General features: G+C 39.6%; 1 protein-coding gene and 1 pseudogene across 3 annotated transcripts in view; one reads left to right on the top strand and one right to left on the bottom strand.

Annotated features, from left to right (window-relative positions):
- Positions 1-22496, bottom strand: part of Spata6l (spermatogenesis associated 6 like) — a 101523-nt gene that overhangs the window by 16840 nt on the left and 62187 nt on the right. For all 3 annotated transcript variants that reach the window (XM_087184002.1, XM_021252788.2, XM_087184001.1), the window contains 7 exons: positions 20833-20910; positions 17816-18055; positions 15996-16098; positions 13271-13305; positions 12102-12289; positions 4563-4653; positions 3022-3123 (listed from right to left, as the gene is read on the bottom strand). In XM_087184002.1, coding sequence (XP_087040128.1) covers positions 3034-3123; positions 4563-4653; positions 12102-12289; positions 13271-13305; positions 15996-16098; positions 17816-18055; positions 20833-20910 — 825 coding nt within the window. In that variant the 3' untranslated portion in view covers positions 3022-3033. The remainder of the gene's footprint in view (positions 1-3021; positions 3124-4562; positions 4654-12101; positions 12290-13270; positions 13306-15995; positions 16099-17815; positions 18056-20832; positions 20911-22496) is intronic.
- On the top strand, positions 5467-6846 carry LOC101714432 (programmed cell death protein 4 pseudogene; annotated as a pseudogene).

Here is a 22496-nt window from a genome sequence, read left to right as displayed (position 1 = left end):
GTCATCATCCATTGTATCAAATAGTATCCCTAAGAAGCTGGTAACCAAGTGGGCAGGGGGGCTCCCTAAATGGTGGAGCTTGGCTCTACCACCTGAGGCTGGCTTGTTTTCAGTTTTGGTTGTGATAGAGGTGTAGGGGCCCCTGTGAGAGGAAGTCAAATAGCTTCTGCCCAGTGGAGACAGGTGAGATTAGAAGCCATAGAAGCCACTATTTTAAGAGCTGGAAGTCTAATAAAATATGATGGGATCAGAAAGCAACACTTCAATTAATTTTTGTCCTTTATCTTCTACTTTTCTTGGTGTATTTCCTACTTGCTGCTCTCAAAGTTTAGAACAGGTTTGGGGGCCACAATTCTTGCCTATGTCTGAGTAAATTCTGGCCCAAGTTTCTCAGTGACCATCTAGTTGAAAGCATAACACAAAGGCCAGCTCGTGCTTCTGGCTGGAAGGCAGTCACACAGTAGAACTTGAGCTCCAAGGCAGAGGCTCATAGGGACAGAAAAGACACAGAGAGGGTGGGATGTGATCGGTCTCCTTTCCCTGCACATAGGTGGAGAACCTGACTCTTCTCAGGGTACCAGGAGTTTCACAGAGACAGCTTTGTAACCCACCTCTCCTTGGAAGGAATTTTTTTAGAGGTTAGTCAGCTGACATGCTTGGTAAGGGTCACAGCAATCATCATGCCTTCCAAGAAAACTAGTGATATTCTGAGGTGTTTTTAGTTTTTGTGAGTTTTTTGGATAGTTTGGTTTGCTTGGTATGTACTAATGATCACCATCTTAAAATGCACAAGGGATAACCTGTTTTATGCCAAAAGTATAAAGCCCCAAAACAGCTAGAGTAAGGAGAAATGGATATATTTCAATCCCTTCTACCCATTTCTTTCATCCATTCCCTACTTCTACCTGGTCAAACAATTGCACTCATTGTTTTTGGTTCAAGAATTCCTGATGTGTTTGTGGTTAAGAATCTACTTCTTAAATTTCCCTGGGATCTTGAGATCACTGGAAAGCCAAAGGAGAGAAAGCTGATGAGCAGTGTAGAGCTGATATGGAGAAGGGAAAGTATGGGAACCCGTGAAACCATCAGGAAAGAGTGCTTGAGGAAAGCAAGGACTAAGACATGCAATGGTAATATACTACTGTGCACCACATTTGCCATCTTTGGGATTTTTCCAACCTATAGGAGTGACTCTGCTGTTTTGATTTATCTACTTGACCTTGCTTGTTTGGATCTTCCCTGGGTGTGCTGAGATACTCAGAATAAATGCTCTTTTGCTTAAAATGAGCCAGAGTCACCTGAGATTTTTATACAATCAGGAGACCCTTCCCTAGCATAGCCCTTCAAGATCCCTGGCTCATCAGGAATCTGTGACTCAAAAAGTGGGGGTTAGAAAAAGGACAGAATGGAGAACTTCCAAGAAAGGCTTACAAGCATATTCAAAACCACTGGGTGGGGACTCCTGTTACACAGGAAATACATTTCCCAAGAAACAATTCCCCTTTTTCCCTTATCTTTCCCATTGTTATGGTTTGGGTCTAAAGTCCCCACAAAGCCTCATGTGGTCATAGGTGGCTTTTTCAGAGGTGTCTGAATCTAGAGTATGTGATGGTAAGATTAAGGGCGTGTGATTACTAAATCAGTATACTGATTGGTTTGCCACCACCATAGTCCCGGTACCCTGGATGAAATAAAAGCGACAGAAAGACACTGTGAAGGATCTTGTATTGCTTTTGCTAGTATGTGGGTGTGATGAACTGTTTCTCCTCTGTGATGCCCCTCTGCCATTTGTTACTCTGCCTTGGAGCCAGCCGATTATGGACTGAAGCCTCTACAAACCATGAGCTAAATAAGTCCTTTCCCCTTTAATTTTGGGGGTCAGGTATTTTGTCTCAGCAAAGAGAAAAGTAACTAACACATCCATGTTGAAATCCAATGCAATCCGGCATTTGGTATTTACATGAGTTATATTCTAGATAGCAACCTAATAAAAGGCTAGGTGACTGTTGTGAGAATAAGTATGAACTCCTTTAGCACACGTGGAGTATTTGAATGAGCTCTTGGCACTTAGGAAGCATGTAATAAGGAAGAGCTAAGAGTATTGGTAGCAAAATGGTGGAACAGAAGTTTCCAACTTCATTCCTGTCCACAGAAATCCAACTTGCCACTATCCACAGGCAAGAATGCCACCCTAAAAGGAACAGTTGTTATTATTCTGGGCCTGAGTTAGGAAGATAGCATAAGAGTATACCTAAGAAATGATGATGCCCCCACAGTGTGGCTATTTGCTATATATCCAAATTGTACAGTTGCATTTTTCCCTCATTCAGCATTCATTTATAAGAAATATTTACCATATGCAGCACATGTCTGCCGACTCTCTTGCCTCAAACCATAATGGAGGGTCAAGTGATACATGGACAGTGGCAGTGTGAGGGTAGGAAGGCAAGTTCTCATACAGGACATAGGCCTTAGGACTAAAAAGTTAAATAGGATTGTTTGTATTGTGTACTGATTGTAAAGTAGCAACAAGAGGGACAGAGTCCTTCATCTCATGAAGGTTTCATTCTAGTAAAAGACATGGATTTTAAACAATAATACATGGTGAAAGAAAAGTGCAGGGTGCTAAATTGTATATATATTGGATGAAGGGGGATTATCATAGAAAGTCATGAGATCTGAAAGGCAAACAAAAGTTACCCAGGCAGAAACAGGAAGAAGTAGTCTAGATAGGGTGAAAAAATCAATGTAAGCAAAGACTTTAAGGCAGAAAGATCTTATGTTTAAGGAGCTGAAGGAAGTCCGAGGGCCCCTTAGATAAAGACTGAGAGAAGAGGGAGTACAGGAGGCAATAGTGCTGGCAGACAAATGCACTATCATTTTACTAAGTGAAGGAAGAGTACAGTTTGTAGGTCTCCTCCATACCTCCTATCCACCACATTTTTAGATACTTCATTGATAACAAGAAACTGAAATTCTTTTAGCAAATCAAGACATGAAGCACTTAAGCTGCTTACTTACATAAGACAGCAGTTAAAAATATCTCTCTTCATGGTGTGGGCATTTCTTCAGCGGGTAGTTTGCTCTTTCAAGGACATAAGTTACTTCAGAGTTAGAGTCTTCCTATAACAAAAACATCCAGCAATTGCATTGCCCATAATTTAATAGAGATACGTAATATCCAGATGAGTAGCTTTTTGCATATATGAAGACTATGATTTCCATATATATAATATATTCGAGATTCACTATATGTGGATGTAGATTCCCTCTTCCCTTCCTTCTTTCATTCCTTCTTTTCTTCCTCCTGCCTCCCCCTCCCTTTGTTTCTTCTTTCCTTCCTTCCTTCCTTCCTTCCTTCCTTCCTTTTTATTTTTGGTACCAGGGATCAAACTCGGGACCTTGTGCTTGTGAGGCAGGTGGCGGAACCACTGAGCTAAATCCCAGGCCCCCTTCCTTCCTTTTTAAAGGGATGCCTTTACTTGGAAGAGAAAAATACTCCCATAGCTATGATAACCAATATTCATTTATAAGTGCCATCCCATAAATCTAGCATATGCCAGTATTTAATTATAAGTCAAGATGATCAATTCAACTACATGGAATGGATAAACATTGATCTTTCATTTTAATTCCTTTGAATTAAGTTAGAGGTCATTTAGCTGTATGTCTGTCACAGATATAAAGTATTGGACATATCTGTCATTGGATCAGGAATACTTCCCAAACTCCAATAAAAGTCAAACAGCCAAAACTACCAATTTAAATTTTAGGAAAACATTCTTCCACTTTGTGGCCTTACCCAAACTACACAAACAACTGTATTCTCTGGACTGGGATTCCCATGCATACACGAAGGGAACGTGATGCAGGCCAGTTAGACTGTCTTCTCTCAGTTCTTTGAACGGATCCCATGCTGGGACCACTGCTTGATGAATGCTGTGTACCATATTAACTGCCATTCATCCCTCAGATCCAAGTTCCTCTGTCTCTTCCTCAATGAGCCTGCTATAACTCCCAACCACTCAAATACCCCTACCGTACCATTATGGTTCTACTTAGATGCACTCATAGGTGGAACTTTGAGGAGGTGACTGGAATGATATTCATCAGAGGATTAGTCCACTGATGAGTTTATAATTGGGTGTGATGTTGGGAGGTAAAGCCTGGTGGGAAAAGGTGGGTCACTGTGGGTATGCCTTGAAGGGTATATATCCTTCTCTTGTTTGCTCCCTGCTTCCTGCATTCCCTGCCTTGGACTGTTCCTCCTCTGCCATGCCACACTGTCTTGGAACCAGCTCACTATGTACTAAAACCTCTACAAACTGTCAGCCAAAATAAGTCTCTCCTCCTTTAACTTGTAGGTGTCAGTTGTTTTGTTCTAGCAAGAAAGCAACTAAGATATATACACTCAGAACACCACATACTCTCATTTGTAAATATAACAATTTTACATTTTATTTCTTCATTTACTTGATTAATGCCTACCTCACCCACTAGATTGCAATTTCCAGTTCCAAATTATTTCATCAACAAAGATTAGTTTTATCAGAAACTCTAACCTTTGGGTGCTGCTGGACTCTGTGGGACATCAGAAGACTGCATACCCTTTCATGGATCTTCTTCCATGAGGCCTGAGAACTAGGATGGCACCTGTTCAACAGATTGAACACCACAGTGTATTATGCAGCTACTAAATGGTACACCAACTTGGAGTATGTAAGAGTTGAAGCTTAAAACTTAATCACAGAGGGCCGGGGATTTAGCTCAGTGGTTCTGCCACCTGCCTCCCAAGTGCAAAGTCCCCTGGTACAAAAAAAAAAAAAAAATCATAAGAAAAGAACAGCGTGCAAAATGGTACATATAGTGTGAACTCGATGCCTTCATTAAGCTCATGCATAAGAAAAGCACTGGGGCCGGGGGTCAGGTCCCGCCTCGGGGGGCCAGGCCGGGTTCCCGGACCTCCCCACTTAGTGAGCACCGAGGGGCTCCTCCTTGGGCAGCCCCTCAGCCCCGGAGTGCTCCCTAAGAGACCAGGTCTGGGGGTGAAGGTCCACACCCTCCCTCCCGTCCCCGGGCGACCCCCAGTCCCACCGCAGCACGGCGACCTGGGAGGGGCGGCGGAGCCTGCGGGCCAGGGGAGGTGGACATGACTCTGCGCCAGCCTGGCCTCACCCGGGCTTCAGCGGAGGGTTTTGGCAAATTGAAGTAAAATATCATGTAAAGAAAACAAAGACAGGAAGGGGGCTCCCTACCCCCCGCGTGTGCCGCGTGTCACTTGGGGTCTGTGAAGTGCGCGCAGGGATTGGCCGGAGTGAGGACTGCACCGAAGTCTGGTAGCCCGTCTCCCCTCGCCCTGGAGAGGACCGGCCACCGCCGGATCTGTGACTAAAAATGCAGCTAGATCCTGACAGAAGACTTCCATTTGGTAATTTGTTTAATCAGTGCAAGTAAAATTAAGAAACAATGGAAATAGAAAGTGGACCGATAATGAATGTGAACCCCTGATGATTTAAGTGACTCTCTCTTTTCTGGTGATGAAGAAAACACTGGGACTGAGGAAATAAGGAAAGAAATGAATGGAAATTGGATTTCAGCATTCTCCTGGAATTAATGCCAAGGCAAAAAGACGACTACGGAAACACTCATCCAGGGACTCTGGCAGAGGCGATTCAGTCAGGGATAATGGAAGCACTTCCAGGCCGAGTAACTGTGCCAACCAACTTGTCTGAAGGGGCAGTTGCTAATAGGCAGTCTAGCTCTGGTAAAAGAAGGGGACTACCAAAGAAAGGTGGTGCAGGAGGCAAAGGTGTCTGGGGTCCACCTGGGCAGGTGTATGTTGTGGAGGAGATGGAGGTGAAAGATCCTAACAACGATGACAATCAGAATCATGTTTATGAAACTGTAGTTTTGCCTTTGGATGAAAGGGCATTTGAGAAGACGTTGACACCAATTATACAGGAATACTCTGAGCATGGAGATACCAATGAAGTTGCAGAAATGCTGAAAGATTTAAATCTTGGTGAAATGAAGAGGGAGTACCAGTGTTGGCAGTTTTCTTGGCACTGGAGGGAAAGGTTGGTCACAGAGAAATGACATCTAAGCGTCCTTCTGACCTCTGTGGGACCGTAATGAGCACAAATGATGTGGAAAAATCATTTGACAAGTTGTTGAAAGTCCTCCCTGAATTAGCATTGGATACCCCTGGAGCACAACAGTTGGTTGGCCAATTTATTGCTAGAGCTGTTGGAGATGGAATTTTATGTAATACCTATATTGATAGTTACAAAGGAACTGTGTATTGCGTACAGGCTACAGCTGCTCTGGATAAGGCCACTGTACTGCTGAGTATGTCTAAAGGCAGAAGGTGTAAAGACAGCGTGTAGAGCTCAGGATGCGGGCAGCAGTCTGTCAGTCACCTCGTTAAAGAGACTGATACGCTGCTGAAAGAGTACTGACTGGAGAGATATCTGAAGCTGAGCATTGCTTAAGGACTTGGAAGTGCCTCATTTTCACCACGAACTTGTACATGAACCTGTTATAATGGTTTTAGAATCAACTGGCGAAAGTGCATTCAAGATGATTTTGGATTTATTAAAATCTCTTTGGAAATCTTCTACCATTACTGTAGACCAAATGAAAAGAGGTTATGAGAAAATTTACAGTGAAATTCCTGACATTAATCTGGGTGTCCCACATTCATACTCTGTGCTTAAGAGATTTGTAGAAGAATGTTTTCAGGCTGGAATAATTTCCAAACAACTCAGAGATCTTTGTCCTTCAAGGGGCAGAAAGCATTTTGTAAGTGAATGAGATGGAGGTTGCCTTAAACCAGAAAGCTACTGAATAGAAGAGCTCTTGCAGTCTTAGGTGTTATAAAAATATATATCTGAATTGTAAGAGTTGTTAGCACAGGTTTCTTTTCTTACATTTTAGCACTTGTTTTGGGTACAAGGCTTTTCTGAAATTGTATAAATTTTAAGGAGAATTCTTAAAAGGAAGGTTTTTTTTATGGCAGAAAGGAAAGAGAAAAGTAACCACTTAAGTGGAATATTCTAATAAGCTACCTTTTGTAAGAGCCATGTTTATGACCTAATCATTCCAAGTTTTGCATTGATGTCTGACTGCCACTCCTTTCTTTCAAGGGCAGTGATTTTTGTAGCAAAATTATTGCTTTATTCAAAGCTTTATTTAGGGGGTAAAGTTAAGCTGCTAAACCCCATGTTGGCTGCTGCTGTTGAAATACTGTGCTTTGGGAGGAAAAAAAAAAGGTTTTTCTTTGTCTTAAAGAATTTTTTTTAAAATGAGTCATGAGGGCTGGGGATTTAGCTCAGTGGTTACAGCACCTGCCTCAAAAGCACAAGGTCCTGAGTTCAATCCCCGGTACCAAAAAAAAAAAAAAAATGAGTCATGAGACTCATCTTTCCAGGGAACATATTGATTGGTCTTAGAGACTACATAGTTAAGTAAATGGCTGCTGGAACATCTATTTTTCTACAAAACTGGAAAAATGAAACTGGTTCTACAAGAATGTACAACAAAATAAAACATGTGAAGCAGTGTTAAATTAAAAAAAGAAAAAGAAAAGCAGTGGGGAATAAAAATAACCAACATGTTAAAAATGCTTTGTATTTGGGTGTCTGGCTATGAGCTATTCTTTTCTTTGGACCTTACTGTGTTTTTCAGCTATTTCTCTAATGAACAAATCCTGCTTTCACATTAAAAATTTTAATCCCTAAGTTTTCATATAAAAATTAATCTGCTATTTTCTACTGCAAGGATTTTATTTTATATCTCATTTACTTTAGGCCACCTGGACCTCAAACTTAACAGCATAGTTGGTTAATGCCCTTTTCATAGGCATTGTTAACACTGCTCTCTACCTGTAATGTTGCCACTTCCCAATCCCTAGCCTACTCTCATTAACTCCTGCTCACCTTTCAGGACTCAGTTCAATTGCTAATTTCTCAGGAAAGTCCTTCCTGAGTCCTCATCTGCAGAGATCAACTACTCACCTGCATTTGGAATTATATTCACATATACCTCGGTCATCTATTTCTTCCAGCGGGGAATTTTGTCATTATCTGGTTAATGAATTTCTGAAATTGAGACTGAGACTCTTTGGTTAATAGTTCATCCCAGGGCATAGTTGGTATTGAATACCACAGTGGTATTTAAAAGATATTTCTTGATTACTGAATCATTCATTCATTCATTCATTCATTTATATTCAGGAGAGAGGTGAGAACCAAATCCTAAATTCTGAAGTATAACTAATATTAAAATGTACATAGCAATTTGCTAATGAAAATCACAGATACTGTTTCCTTAAAATGCCTGAAGAATTTTAATAATTCAGATTAAATCATTCTCTTCTACTAATGTATGAAAAACATTGGAAATGGCAGGCACATTGGGAATTGAGTTGTTGTTATGACCACCATACTAATGACCCCTTGTGTGGCTACCCCTCTCCATGATTCCAGTCCCATCTGTCCTCCCATCACAACTGTCTACAATGAGCATGTTCCACTGGTTTCCAGGGAGACCAAAAATAGGACTGGCTCTGTACAAATCCATTACCAACCCAGGAAAACAACTCATGGCAAAATGAAAGCATTCTCTAAAGCACTACTGTGCTTAAGAAAAGACCACATATATCATTTCTATACTCCTCTAATAATGTCTAAGAAGACACACACATTTTGAAGTTATAAAGTTAATATTTACAAGTAGCCACCAGCTAGACACTATATACTTTTTCATAGGTTTTGAAAGTACCAAAGCAATTTCTACATTTGAAGCCAATGTAAATGTATATATTTGCATATACTATAAATGCATACATCTGTGTGGTATGCACAGTCTTTTCTACATTTGAGAACCTAGTCTTTGAAAACAATGGGCCAACAGTCAGGAGCAGTGCAGTATCTTCATTTTAGTTTCACCACATCATTCACTTTCTCTTTGTGCAGAAGGAAGCATGATGGTGTGTGCTGAAGTTATCTGATGCTATCCAAACAGTGGAGGTGAGGGGCGGGCTTGAGAGTGCTCTTCCCTCCTTTGGGACTACCACTTTTCCTGATAAAGGTCCTGATAAATGACTTCGTATTTCTTCCATTAAAACCTTGGGGCTGATTCTCACTCCAAAATTTGTCTCCCAATTCATCTCTGTCACCTTGGCCCTTAAGGACTTCAAGCTAGCAGAATCTCCAGGGTGTGATCTGGGCACAAGGATGGTCCTTACAATGCTGATGTGAAAAGAGCAGAAGAGTGGGGACCCTGGGTGTTCCAGAAGCCTGCCTTGGTGATCACTCTAAAGTCAAGGGGGAGTGAAATCTTCTCCAGGCACATAAAGTACACATTCTTCATTCAAAACAGCTGTCTTAAATATACTATCTCTGGGAACACTCCTTTGGAGTTAAAATTCTTGATTTGTTCAGGACTCGGGGGCTTCCCAGGACTTTTTGGGATGAAAGACAGGGCAGTGGTGGGACATGTTAGTCTTTGTCATAGTGGATCATGGCTTTATTTATAAAGCCATAGTCCAAATAGGTCCAAGGTTATCTGTTTAAAGTGACTATGGAAAAAAATAGTGACTTTGGGCACACAGCATCTGCAATCTCATCAGAGATAACTAATAAATTACTGGTCTGCAATCAGAATAATCTCCCTAAAGTTACCTGTGCCAGCGCCTGTGACTAAACTTTCAAAGCTTCCTACTTCCTTCTAAGCAAACTCCTCAGCTTGTCTTCCAAGGTCCCCCCTCGGACCCTTACGCCCTGGCACCCACTACTCCCCCAAATTCATCTGACTACTAGAAGCTGACCCTGCCCTGCCTTTTTTCCTCCCATCCCTCACCTCCACAAATTTCTATCATAAACCAATCTCCTCTCTCTAGAGCCCACAAAAATTGTCACGTCCTCCATAAAACACACTAGAAGTGCCAACTTCCTTATTTATAGTCCCATAGTATTCATCTGTACTATTCAAGAAGCACCGCCCTATTGAAAGCTGTTTGTGTACTTCTATCTCTCCCATTCTGTGCTGAGTTGCATATTCTCAAGAAATCAGAAGAAATGTGTTAAATATTAGTGTTTCTGTTTCACCCCTAACAGACTGATTATCAATCCTGCTCTTCTGAGATACTCATTGGACCATGGAGAGTCCACACACACATAATTCCAACCCCAATTGATTATGACTTCATAAACATGAAGCAATTTTTCTGCCAAGCAGAGGTGACAGTCACCTGTGCACTGCCTAAGGACACCCATAAAAGGCTGGGTGAATGGATGCATAAATCATCTAGCTGATTTAAGGAGAAATAAGACCTTCCCAGATCTCCCTTCTGATGGAATTACTCTCCTTCTGCACTTCTTTCCCCTGCATTTGGATTGTGCTTCTGTTGAGTGCATACCCCAATCCACTTGATATTTAGTGGGATGAGGTTATGTCTACCTTCTCATCTAGTGAGTAAGCCACTGGAAAGCAAAAACATGTCACAATCATGCACACTGCACATAATAGTTGCCCAGTAAGTGCACAATCAATTCAATGTCTCAGAAAAACTTGCTGTACTGTTTCTAAGGAGTTTGAGAGACTGGGCTTTCCCTACTTCCGGGAACAGAGAAGTAGTCTCATGCTGAAAGAAGATAAACCTTTGATCACTGCATTAATTTTAAAGTTGAGGAAATTGAAATCTAAAAAGTTGAATATTTGTGTGAGATCATACAGCACTTAAAAGAGACAGATGAGCACTAGGGCCCTAATTTCCCAGTCACTGCCAGTTGAAGATTCTTTCCATTCCTCATTTAAAAATCAATTAATTATAAGTCTTTGAATCCAGAATAATCTTCCCTACTTTGCCAACTTCTGAGTTCCAGGCTGGTAGGAAAAGTGTAAGCCAGGAGGGCATAGAGGCTAGGCATAGAGGGGTACCAATGTATCTCAGACCACCCTTTTCTGTGTGCCAAAGCTGATTTTTCAAATGGATGTGATGCTATTTTCCAGTAAAGTAAATGATTAAAAATTCACCACATATTAATATTTTATTGAAATATTTGATCAGGTTTTGAGTGATTTAACATTTTGATACAGTTATTCTATTAATTCTTAAAAACACTAAAAACAGGGCTGGGGATTTAGCTCAGTGGTTTTGCCACCTGCTGTGCAACCGCAAGGACCCAAGTTCTATCCCTGGTACCAAAAAAAAAAAAAACCCCACTAAAAATGGATTGCCACTTTCTTAATCTACTTCAAAATATAATTCCTATTAAAATTACAGGGCCACTCTGGTTCTGGAATATATTTACAATGAGTCTCTTTGTAAGTAACGTGCTACTTTGGCATGAGGACTTCTTATTTTCATCATTAGTAATGCAGAGAAAAGCATCCCTTATTCAAAACAGCTGTCTTTTGTTTTCAGTGCCACTTCTCTGGAGCAAAAGGGACCACCTATTCTGACTTGCATGATACTCAGAGTTTCCCTGAATGAAGGACTTTTGGGGCTAACACAGGTCAGACTCAAGCAAACTGGTTGGTTTCCTTACTGGGGAGCAGTTTGGCAAATAAAGATTCCTGCTCTCATTCTCTGGCCTAGTCTCCCTCCAGACAAATGCAAACGTGTTTTGTTTTTATCATCTGAGGTAATAATGTAGACAAACCAAGAAACCATGTGTCTAGAAAATAAAAATACACTCATATGTTAATAACATTTGACTTTGGGTACTAAGAATATGAGTGATTTCTTTTCCTACTCCTTTTTGTTGGTCTGTAAATTTTCTACAAGGAACATTTTCATACCAGTAAAACCAAAAAATTCAGTTAAAAATTTTAGGACAGATAAAAATGTGTAAATAGTAGATAGATAGATTATATATCAGTTAGGTATCTATCATATTTACAACAAACATCCTGAAACATGCTTTCCAGAGAAGAGACTCAACTCTGACTTTTGGGTGCTTTTCACAAAGAAGTCATTTTTTCCATGAAGGTATCACCATCTAAATATTGCTAAGAAAACACACTAAAGTGATGAGGCTCTGCTCCTGCCAGGCCACAGTGCTCTCTTCAAGCAGAGACAAGTGCTTGCTGCTGACCTTTCTCCAAGTGGAAGCTGATCCAGAGAGCTGGGAGATCTGGAATGTTGGCAGCTGGCAAATGAAGTTTCCCAGTGGAAATCAGCATCCCCTTGGTTATAGGATGAGGACTTTCCAAAATTACTCGAATCTAAAGGTGATGGTGACTCGTTCCTTAAAATAATCCGTTCATCTGGTTCTCTGATAACCTGAATGACAATGTGTAGTAGTCTTTAATTGTAGTTTTCTGTTTTGTTTTGTTGTCGTTGTTTGTTTACTTGTTTGTTTGGGGTTTGGGGGGTTGTTTGTTTTTGCTTTGCTTAATTTAGAGTTAGAGTAGGGGTAGGAGAAGGAAGAGAAATGGAGGTAAGATGATAGAATATATGCCACAGAGATATAGGGCTACAGTACAGAGGACTAGAAACAAAACGCTCAGGAGTTGAGATCAAGGAAAAATAATCAAAAGTCTAGGGGCCGGGGATTTAGCTCAGTGGTTTTGCCGCCTGCTCTGCAAGCGCAAGGACCTGAGTTTGATCCCCGGTACCAAAAAAAAAGTCTGTACATTTGCCATATATTAATGAGCCAAGTTAACTCATACTCTGAGCTTTGATTTCTGAGGTCAAGGGATTATCGGGTCTGGGAAAAGATTTTTTTTTTTGGTACCGGGGATCGAACTCAGGTCCTTGCGCTTGCGCAGCAAGCGGTGAAACCACTGAGCTAAATCCTTGGCCCGGGGAAAAGATAATTTTAAACAAAATATTTCAGTACTATGACATAAGAAACATAGTATACTCAATTTTCTTGGTATATATCTATTTTCACATTGTAACATTGACAAACAACTGATCAAACTTCAAGAATAAGTCATTTACCACCTCTACGTATACAAGGTTTTCCATTAGAGAAAAAACAATGAAAGTCACTACTGATAAAGTAGTTATTGGGCCTACATACATACTCCTTGGTAATTCATCCTACAAGTGATAAAAGGGGAGCAAACCAATAAGCCCCAAAGCAAAGTATACAGTGGAACGTGTGCACCTTCTTTACATAAACCCTAGTTAAACTAAAGCAATATCATGTAAACAGCACTAGCTAGAAATAAATTTTCCACTGTTAACTGCAGAATGCACAATAATTGACATATAACTAGAAATAAATCATTCTACAAATGCTACTTCTAAAATTACCTTTACGTTTGCTGCAGGACTGTCAAGAGAAGAAGCTAGAAGAAAGAGGAACAGGTGTTTGAATGACTCATTATTACCAGTTAACTCTAAAACTGCTGTTACATTTATTCTACAGCAGCACAAAAATTTTAGACAATGAATGAATTTTTAGAGAACTTCAATGCTCCCTTGGAAGTTACACTATCACTATTAAATCTCCCTTGAGTCACTCCATTCTATCTCTGAGTTTTTCTGTCCTCTTGAGATCAACAATGAGGTTTTATTTTTAATTATGCCACAGATGAAAGGAGGAAGGATAAAAGCAAACCTAAAATGAAGCAATAAGTTCAGTATCCTTAAGCAGACTTAAAGCAGCAATAAACTAAATTTGTACAATGTGCCCAGGGCCTAAAAGAAAGCAATGTGGGTTTAACACAAAATTCATATATTCTGCCTCTTCTGCCATTCTTTTGGTTTTTGTGGAATCCTATTTATGCAGCAGCTCCTGAGTGTATTTTTCCAAGGTAGACACAGATGTTATATTGAGACAAAAACAAGAGCTTAGGGAAACATAACACAGCAAAAATGGAAATCACTATGATTACCATAAATAATTATGAGAAGCATGAAGACCTACTACCAGAGAATGGTATGGATTCCTAGAAAGTGAAATAATAAAACATGTAAGAGAAAAGAGACAAAATTGGGGAAAAAACGCCTTTGAAATAAGTATTTGTAAGACAATGATAAGACCATCATGGCTTCCCTCAGTGTGACTGGGGCTTAGGCAATCACAAAGGACTTTTCCTCAACTGCTCATTCCTCCATACCACTGGTAGTAAGAAGACAGACATAAAATGGGGTTTTTAAACCCTGGAAAATTTCATATCCTCTGGCTATACAAAAATGTGAGTATCCATTTTGTCCCAGGAGCTCCCTCCTACCCGAAGCTGGGCAGGAAATTGGCAGTGCTAAGGCTCTTTACAGCTATTGCCACAAACCTACCCTCTGCCCTCTACACCTTGCTACTGGTTTTGAGCACCCCCTCATAAGGGGTGGCATTTGCTCCCTTGCTTCTCAAACTGCAGTCCATGGGACTGTAGATTCAGTGTCACCCAGAAGCTTGTTAGAAAAGGATCCCAGGCCCTACCCAGCCCTGCTGATCAGAATCTGTAGTTTAACAAGGTCCCTGGGTGATTCAACCTTGAAAAGCACTGCTTTATTCTCTCGTAGGCCTGGATGAATGAGCCGACAGGTGACCTAAGCAAGTCTGGCTTGAAAGCTATAGGTATTCCAAGGATCTAAGCCCAGGTCTGAACATCTACTAAACGTAGGTACTCCAAAACTTTGGTGTGTGACCTGTACACACATTGTAACCTCTCTGGAACCTTAGTTTTCTACCTGCCAGGATTAAGAAAAGACAAAGGCCAAGCCCAGTGTGATGTATGAGTCTCACCATATTGAAGTCAGCATTAAGCCCAACTTGTCCCCCTACCAGAAAGGTCCTTTGCTGTTGCTTGATTTCACTGTAATAGGGAGGACAATACTTTTATAGGTTATATGGGTAATTTTTAATTCACAGAATTTAAATTAAATGTCAGAGGTGATGAAGCACTTTCTGCTTCCAATCCTATACTCTGTCCTTGGTCAGCTGCTTTCAAACAGTCACTAAGACCTAAGAACCCTAGCCTGAGTTACTTCAAAGACTCTGTAGCCCTTACAAGTGAAAACCTGTAAGCCTAAGTTAGGGAACTCTGTTGTAAAGAATGGCACAAGTCTAGTACTACCAGGAGACAAAGAAAAAGAGGCCACCACTATCTATTTCTAGCCTAAGAATTCTAGTTAAGTTCAGAAATGAATGAACTTTGTTCCCATAACCTTCGCTATTAACTCAATTTGCATATTTCAATCATAAACTAAAGACCTCTGGGAGATGTCATAACCCAATGACTCAATGTTCAGAAACTTCCCCAGGGTCCCCAAAACCTTTCAAGAATGTGCAAAGTCAAAACTGTTTTCATAATTATACTAAGACATTATTTGGCCTTTCATTCTCATTCTCTCACAATTCTAACAAAAGCTACAACAAGTCATAACATCACCATTCTGGTGGCTAAAAGTGTATTTGTGCTAATATATTATATTTTTTAAAATTTCTCAGCTTTAATTTCTGATATGCTGAACACTGATACACATTATTCACATCAACAATAAAAAAACTCTTTGAGGTCTTCAATAATATTTAAAAGGGTCCTAAAATCTAAAATTTTGAGACCCCCTCCCTTAACATAACTGCTTCAGGTAGAAATGGCTTCCCTCTTCCCTGACACAGAATCCTGTACAGCAGACATTATGTCTCCTGATGGCCATCGATCTCCTGCCCTATCCCATTCAGAAAAATGGCAAACAAAATAATTGTTAGCTGTCAATGCTGCTTTTGCAAGGAGTTCTCACCAGGACAGCTGCTCTTGGCTTTTCCAGCCCAGCCAGGAAACAAGTGCAACCACGGCACTGTTTCTCACTACTCAACACAGCTCCCCTCTGGAGCTGGGTGAACTCCCAAATACATGGCTTCTCAGCTGCCTCTGCCCCCCGGCACACTCTTGGGGGCAGCATAGACGGGAGTCCTTGGGAATTAGGCCCACAGTTTTCAGTGTAACTTGTGATTCCTCAGAATCAAAGATAGTAAGTAGGATACACTGGTTCCCATGAAGAAATGTACAGAAATGGCAAGAAACTAAAGTACCTCTTTTCATTGGAAATGGAAAGTTTGAAAATTTAGATTTTCTTCTAGACTTCTGTGGATGAGGCTCTGATATATTCTCACCAAAGGGCTTTGCACTGTCCACCTGAAAGTCAAAGAAAGAAACAAGACTTGAGTCTATGGTAGCTTGCGTTACCCTCTCCTCGTCACCCATCATGCTTTGTCCTCCTCTATCACTGTTCAGGTTGGAAAAGAGAAGGCTGAAAAATAACTTAAATCATAGACTCCAAGAATGTTACATGTTATACCCAATGGAGAAACCACTGATCCCGCTCTTCACTGAGGCTTCATTAGGCTAGAACATTAGGATATGGGCTATCAGCATAAAGAACTACCACTGGATACACATTGTATTCTAATAACTGGTAGGAATCAAGCACAGAGAGCAAGCAAAGCTTTATTTCACAATCTTTTAAAACAGCACAGAGTGTCATGTTTCTAAAGAATATGAACAGTGCTGGCCTAAGCAAGGTCTTCCCTGACAGCAAGTGATTGACACAAATGACATTGTGGACTTTCACAACCCCTTTTAGACTGTCTCTCTATTCTGGCTTCAAGAAATATATTGATTTGAATTTACAGTCTTTACAACATCAGATCTTCTAAATTTTAATGCTTCTGCTTAAAGAAATGTTATGTATCATCAGGATATCTGGTAAAGTAAAAGAATTAATATGTAAAATCACTAATAAAAGAGTTTGGGGCATGAAAAAACTGAATTTGCTAAATAAAAGAAATATCAAGAAAGTTTTCAATCTCTAAGAAATCTAACCATATTTTAAGGTTATTTAGTCTATAATAGCATGGACTAAAGTACTTTACAAAAATATACACAGAATGGAATGAATCAGACTGTGCAGTGAATTCAAGTCAACAATATTTTTATGGAACCATGTTTAAAGATTGGTTGATAGATTTTTGCCAGATATCTTTACTTAGGCCACAAAGTTCTATATTTCTGTATCTATGAATCAACAGTATCTGTAAATAGTTATTTGACAGTTTCTAACCAAAAAGCTCTGTTCTACCTACAAATCAACTTTTTTTATTTTTCTCGGTACTGGAGATTGAACCAGAGCCATCACACTGAGCTACATCCCAGCCTACAATGCCCAGGCTGGGCTCAAATTTGTGATCCTCTTGCTTCAGCCTCCCAAAGTTCTGGTATTACAGACATGTGCCACCAGGCCCAGATCTAGCCAACTCTGTACATACAGTCATCTATCTCAACAGCACCTTGACTTTGAGACTTACCACACCACCTAGCCTGTTTAAATACATAAACATCACCACTAGTGTGACTCTAAGTCAACATGCTATCAACAGTTTATATTCTGGAGAGTAAGTTGCTAGCTAGAACATGGAGCTGTGTTCATAAAGAATGTAAAATAATATAGAGGCTGTTTTTAAGTATGGCCATTGAGCACTAATCTCCTTAAGAAAATTGGAGCAATTTTCTTTCAACTGGTAAAGTCTCAGCCTTTGTTGTACATCTTTAACTCCTGGCAGTTCCCCAACTCTTCTGAATAATGATGGGTTATTGTATGTAGTCTTCATATTCCATTAACAATTTTCAAAAATAAAAAATGAGGATGGTTGACATTTACTGGACAAGTTCTCTGTATGAGATACCTTTATAGGAGTTTTACTCTCTAAGAAGTGAACATAATTTAACAACAGTTATTATTCAGTTTGAATTCTCTATAATACTCATTTGTTTTTGTGGCCCAACATTCTTTTATTCCACCCTCATCCACATCGTCACCATTCCAAAGTACTCTGAAAAATAATTTTAGGCTCACATGTCTAACTACAAATGGAGGCCTCCTTTCTCCAGAGAATTTGAAGTTATTTCCAAGGTTCAATTCAGCTGGCTGGTCCAGGTAGGAATGTCTGGTGGAATATGGAGAGGGTGCCTGGGACTGCGTGCCTTTGGGGAGTCTGTCAAGATTATTATCCTTCAGCTTCATCTTTGTATTATTTAAGGGGACTATTGGTCCATATGAGGCTGAAAAAGGCCTTCGTGACTTATATCTTTCTTCCTGAAACCAAAAAAGAAAGATTATTTTTAAATAAAAACATCAGTCAGGAATATAGCTGTATTTAATTGAACTTCTAAAAGCTAAGGCAGAAGATCGACCATATCAGGTTTACAAAATATGAACTTAAGGAAGGCATTTCTCTACTTAGTCTTTTTTCCAGTTCAACTTAAAACCACCAGTATTTATAACTTAATAGTATAATATATTCCAATATAATAATAAAAGTGAGATTTATTTGCATTAGGACAAAGTTAGAAAGTATGACACACACACACGAACATATGCATGCAGAGGTAGGGAGATGATAGATCCTAAGACAGAGAAAATGACAGGTACACCTGGGTCCAGCAATTTTACTTCTAAGAATTTATCATAGTAAATAACTGTGAGCACACATCTAGGAACAAAAATGCTTAAAGTAGTTTAAAAATTAGAAACCAACTGTTGGATTGAGTAAGCAGTTGACTCTCAGCTGCAAACCCACCTCAGCTCTATGATGATATTGAGGGAAGGACTCTCCAAACTCCCTTTTTACTTTTCCAGTCATGCTATGAGCACTAAGAGGGAAATTGTGAGGCTGGAGAGGATAGGACTGGCTACTTCCGGTTCTGCATTCTATTCCTGCTGGCATCACCCCACCAACCACTCTTCACCTGGACAGGAGTAGATGATTTCAGTTGAAAGCTTGCCCCCATAATGCCAGAACTAGCCTCACTGCTCCCTCTCGGCCACTGCACCCTCTCAGACACACTGGCTCCAGCTACCCAAAGGCCCCTAATGAGAAATGTGGGTCCAAACCCACAGGAAAACCTTCCTCTAAGCCCCTGCGGCACCAGCAGTGAGCAGTGCTCTCCTTGGAGTTCAAGTTCCAGCTCATCCGAGTTCCTCTGAATTCCTGAGGAAGCACCCAGGAAAGAGCCCCTTCCCAGAGGTCCGGGTTCCATTTCTGTGGGGTCTCTTCAAACCTCTACAATCTTGGTGACCTAAGCTCTTCCTTTTGCTTCCCTAGCCATAGAGGGAGAAGCTGCTCTTCTAAGTTTCTCTTTCTTTGACTGGCCTAATAAATCACGGCACTTCCATAAAATGCAATACTATAAAGCCACAAAAAAGCTCCTGGCTGGGGCTGGAGATTTAGCTCAGTGGGACCGTGCCTGCCTTGAAAGTGCAAGGTTCTGAGTTCGATATGCAGTACTGGAAAAAAAAGCAAAAAGAAAAAAGCTCTTGGCTGAAAAATATTTAAGGGAATGAGGAAATGTTCACGACATAGTAAGGGTAGAAAATGATTTGTAGTAATATGACCTCAATCTTTTAATATAAAAAGTGTGGTTTTGTGTACAGAATATTAGTGTGTACAAAAAATTAGCCATGCTCTTCTCTAAGTGGTAAGAATGCCAAGTGACCTTTTTATCTTGTCTTTTGTTGCTTATCTGTATTTTCTAAAATAACATGGTACTTTTCTTATAAGAAAAAAATAAAAATTATTCATTTAAAAAGTTAAAAGTTCGAGCCAGGGATGTACTTTAGTGGTGCTACACCTGCCTGGCAAGCGCAAGGTCCTGAGTTTGATTCCCAGTACAGGGGAGGGGAGGTTAAAAGTTTGAAAATGTAAAATATTAAAATGGTAGAATGGAAGAGAAAAATAGACTGAAAAATTACTGTAAACACAAATAAATCAAAGAGAACAGAGACTATATAAGAAGTTAAAAAGCAGCTATTGTCATCCTTAAAATTAATTACTAGGGCCGGGGATTTAGCTCAGTGGTTCCAGCACCTGCCTTGCAAGCGCAAGGTCCCGAGTTCAATCCCTGGTACCAAAAGGAAAAAAAAAATCTAAATTTGCTTGGGCCGGGGATTTAGCTGTGGTTTCGCCACCTGCTGCGCAAGCACAAGGACCCGAATTCGATCCCCGGTACCAAAAAAACAAATTAATTACTAGTCTCTTATGAATTAATACACCAGAAAAATTAATACACCAGAAAAATTGATATATTTCACAGATTAGTGGTCCTTCTCATTACGCATTCCTTAACTCACAGCCCATATTTTCAAGGTATTTTCCAGGACCACAGGTGAGATTTGGGATAAGCATTTTGTTTTTCTTATTAATTTTATTCAATCTTATCCTAAAATATTTAAAGAAGCTTTACAATTTATCTTCACTCCTCCATCTTGTTTTACAAAGAAATTCAAATAGCTATAAAATTATATATATTAAGGAAAAAGAAAAGAGAAATCAGGGTGGAGGGAAATTAAAGTTGAAGAAGAGAATAAAACAAAGGTAATGTGCATGGATATCCTAAGACCTTTCAAGCTTAACAGAGATGGACCACAAATGCAACCGAGTGTCAGTTCCAACAAAAGAGAGTCGGAAACACTATGTTTCATAAGATCAATAAAAGCAACAAAAGGGCCGGGGATTTAGCTCAGTGGTTTCGCCGCCTGCTGCACAAGGACCTGAGTTCGATCCCTGGTACCAAAAAAAAAGCAACAGAACAATAACAACAAAAACTAGCCTAAAACTTGGGATTTTAGCATCTGAATCACCCTAATCTACCTTACCAACCACTCATAGCCAATACTATATGCCCACATACTCACCAGAATGTGATAGGCTGAGCAAATGGTTTGAATATAGAAATTCAAGCCGAGCAAAAACTTTCCAGGTTTCTATCTGTTCACTTGCATCTAAACTTGGTAAACTGAGTTCAGGCTAAAAATCTTGAAATTTGTGGAGAAAATTCTGTCATTTATATCACTGTGCTTTTTCTTATACTTACAAGAAATCTGTTTCTATGTAGAAACACACATTCTCGGATGGCTGTCCTTGTAGAAAACTCTAACTTGGGAGCAATGCCCTAAAAATGAAACAGCATGAAAGAAGTAAACAAAATTACTGGAAATAGTTTTTTGGTAAATCTCATCCTAACCTCTAATCATGCAACAACCTAATTGCTCTTCCGTGTGGATGACATAATCCACATACATTACCTAATACTGTATATATAAAATAAGAATAGCTAAACACATATAATATATATTATGTACTAGATCCAGGCCTAGGTACTTTGATATATTTGCTCATGTAATCCGAACGCACCCCTGTGAAGTAGGTCCTAAGAAAATTTTCATTTAAAGATGAGTAAACTAAGACAGTTTCAGTAACTTGTCCATTTAATAATGGTAGGGCTGGTACTTAGACCCAGGCATTCTGGCTCCAGTGTCTATGCTGTCAGCTACTCTATAAAACATGGGACCATGAGATTTAGTGACATAACCTGGAAGGAGAGATGGACAGAAATTCTCTTTCCCTGCCTCACTGCTTTGAAAATCTTGCTTTATATCTTATATCAAATATTTATGTTCATCAGATCTATTTCCAAATTCTGTTTTGTTTGATTAACTGATATTTCTATTTTTCATCAGTACCATACTGTCTAAAAGACTGGTGAGGGACTAAATGAAGTAAAGACAAAAAAACATGGAAATACAAAGAAAATGTTTCAGTATAGTGGAGGAGATAAATATAATTATTGAATTGATAAACTGAGAAAATAAATGCATGGTCTGCCTGACCTGTAGATGTAATTCATTTTCACTTCTTGCAGTATTTATGAAAAGAATTGCAATGGTGGGATGAAATAGAGAACTAGCACTATGCAGTGAAAAAAGTGGCCAATACTGATGCATGAGAGTCCTGCTCCATCTCTCAGCTCTGTGAACCTGAGTACATTTCTGAAATGCTCTCCACCAGCTTCCATATCCATACAGTAAGGAAAGGAGTGGCAGTCACTGTACAAGGTGAAGGAGGACAGAACTCAGCACACTGCCTAGAATCTGGTTAGCACATAATGAACATCAGCTATTATAAAGACTGTGGCAGTTGGTATTATTTTGCTTTATAGAACACAGGAGAGAGACTGAGCCCATCTATCTTTTTAGAAACTGTTTAACTTAAATGTAAGAATTGATACTTTACCTCTCATACATGAAACTATTTCCATCCATTTTTAAAGCTCTTTCTCTGGTTATTATATTTATAAATGTATTACATTTATAAATGTAAATACAGTTTCCCCTAGGTTCTTTCTATTTATGTCCACAAAATTAAACAGATACCACTTAAGAAAATACAAGAAAGCATGTTTCTCCTTGTCTTCATACTTAGCTGAAAACCAGCCCAGTGTTCAAAAATGTTAAATTCAACCAAATCAAAGTCATTATATCAGAGATACCCCAGACTTATTCTCATCAATTTTTATCCCTTTTAGCTTCAGAAGAGAATATGCCAACAACTCAAAATTAAGACAAGCATCTCACGGGTGCCCTGGAAGTAATTGATATAGGAAGATGACGTTGGAGGGAGAAAATATGTTTCCCTTCAAACCCTCAAAGATAACGGAGAGCTTAAAATTCTAAACATTAGGAATTCTGATTAGAGCAA

Source organism: Heterocephalus glaber, unplaced genomic scaffold, assembly GCF_053883595.1.
Source record: "Heterocephalus glaber isolate CG9 unplaced genomic scaffold, H.glaber_assembly_v1.0 deba00001481, whole genome shotgun sequence".
Taxonomy (NCBI): domain Eukaryota; kingdom Metazoa; phylum Chordata; class Mammalia; order Rodentia; family Bathyergidae; genus Heterocephalus; species Heterocephalus glaber.
This window is presented reverse-complemented; position numbering and strand designations above follow the sequence as displayed.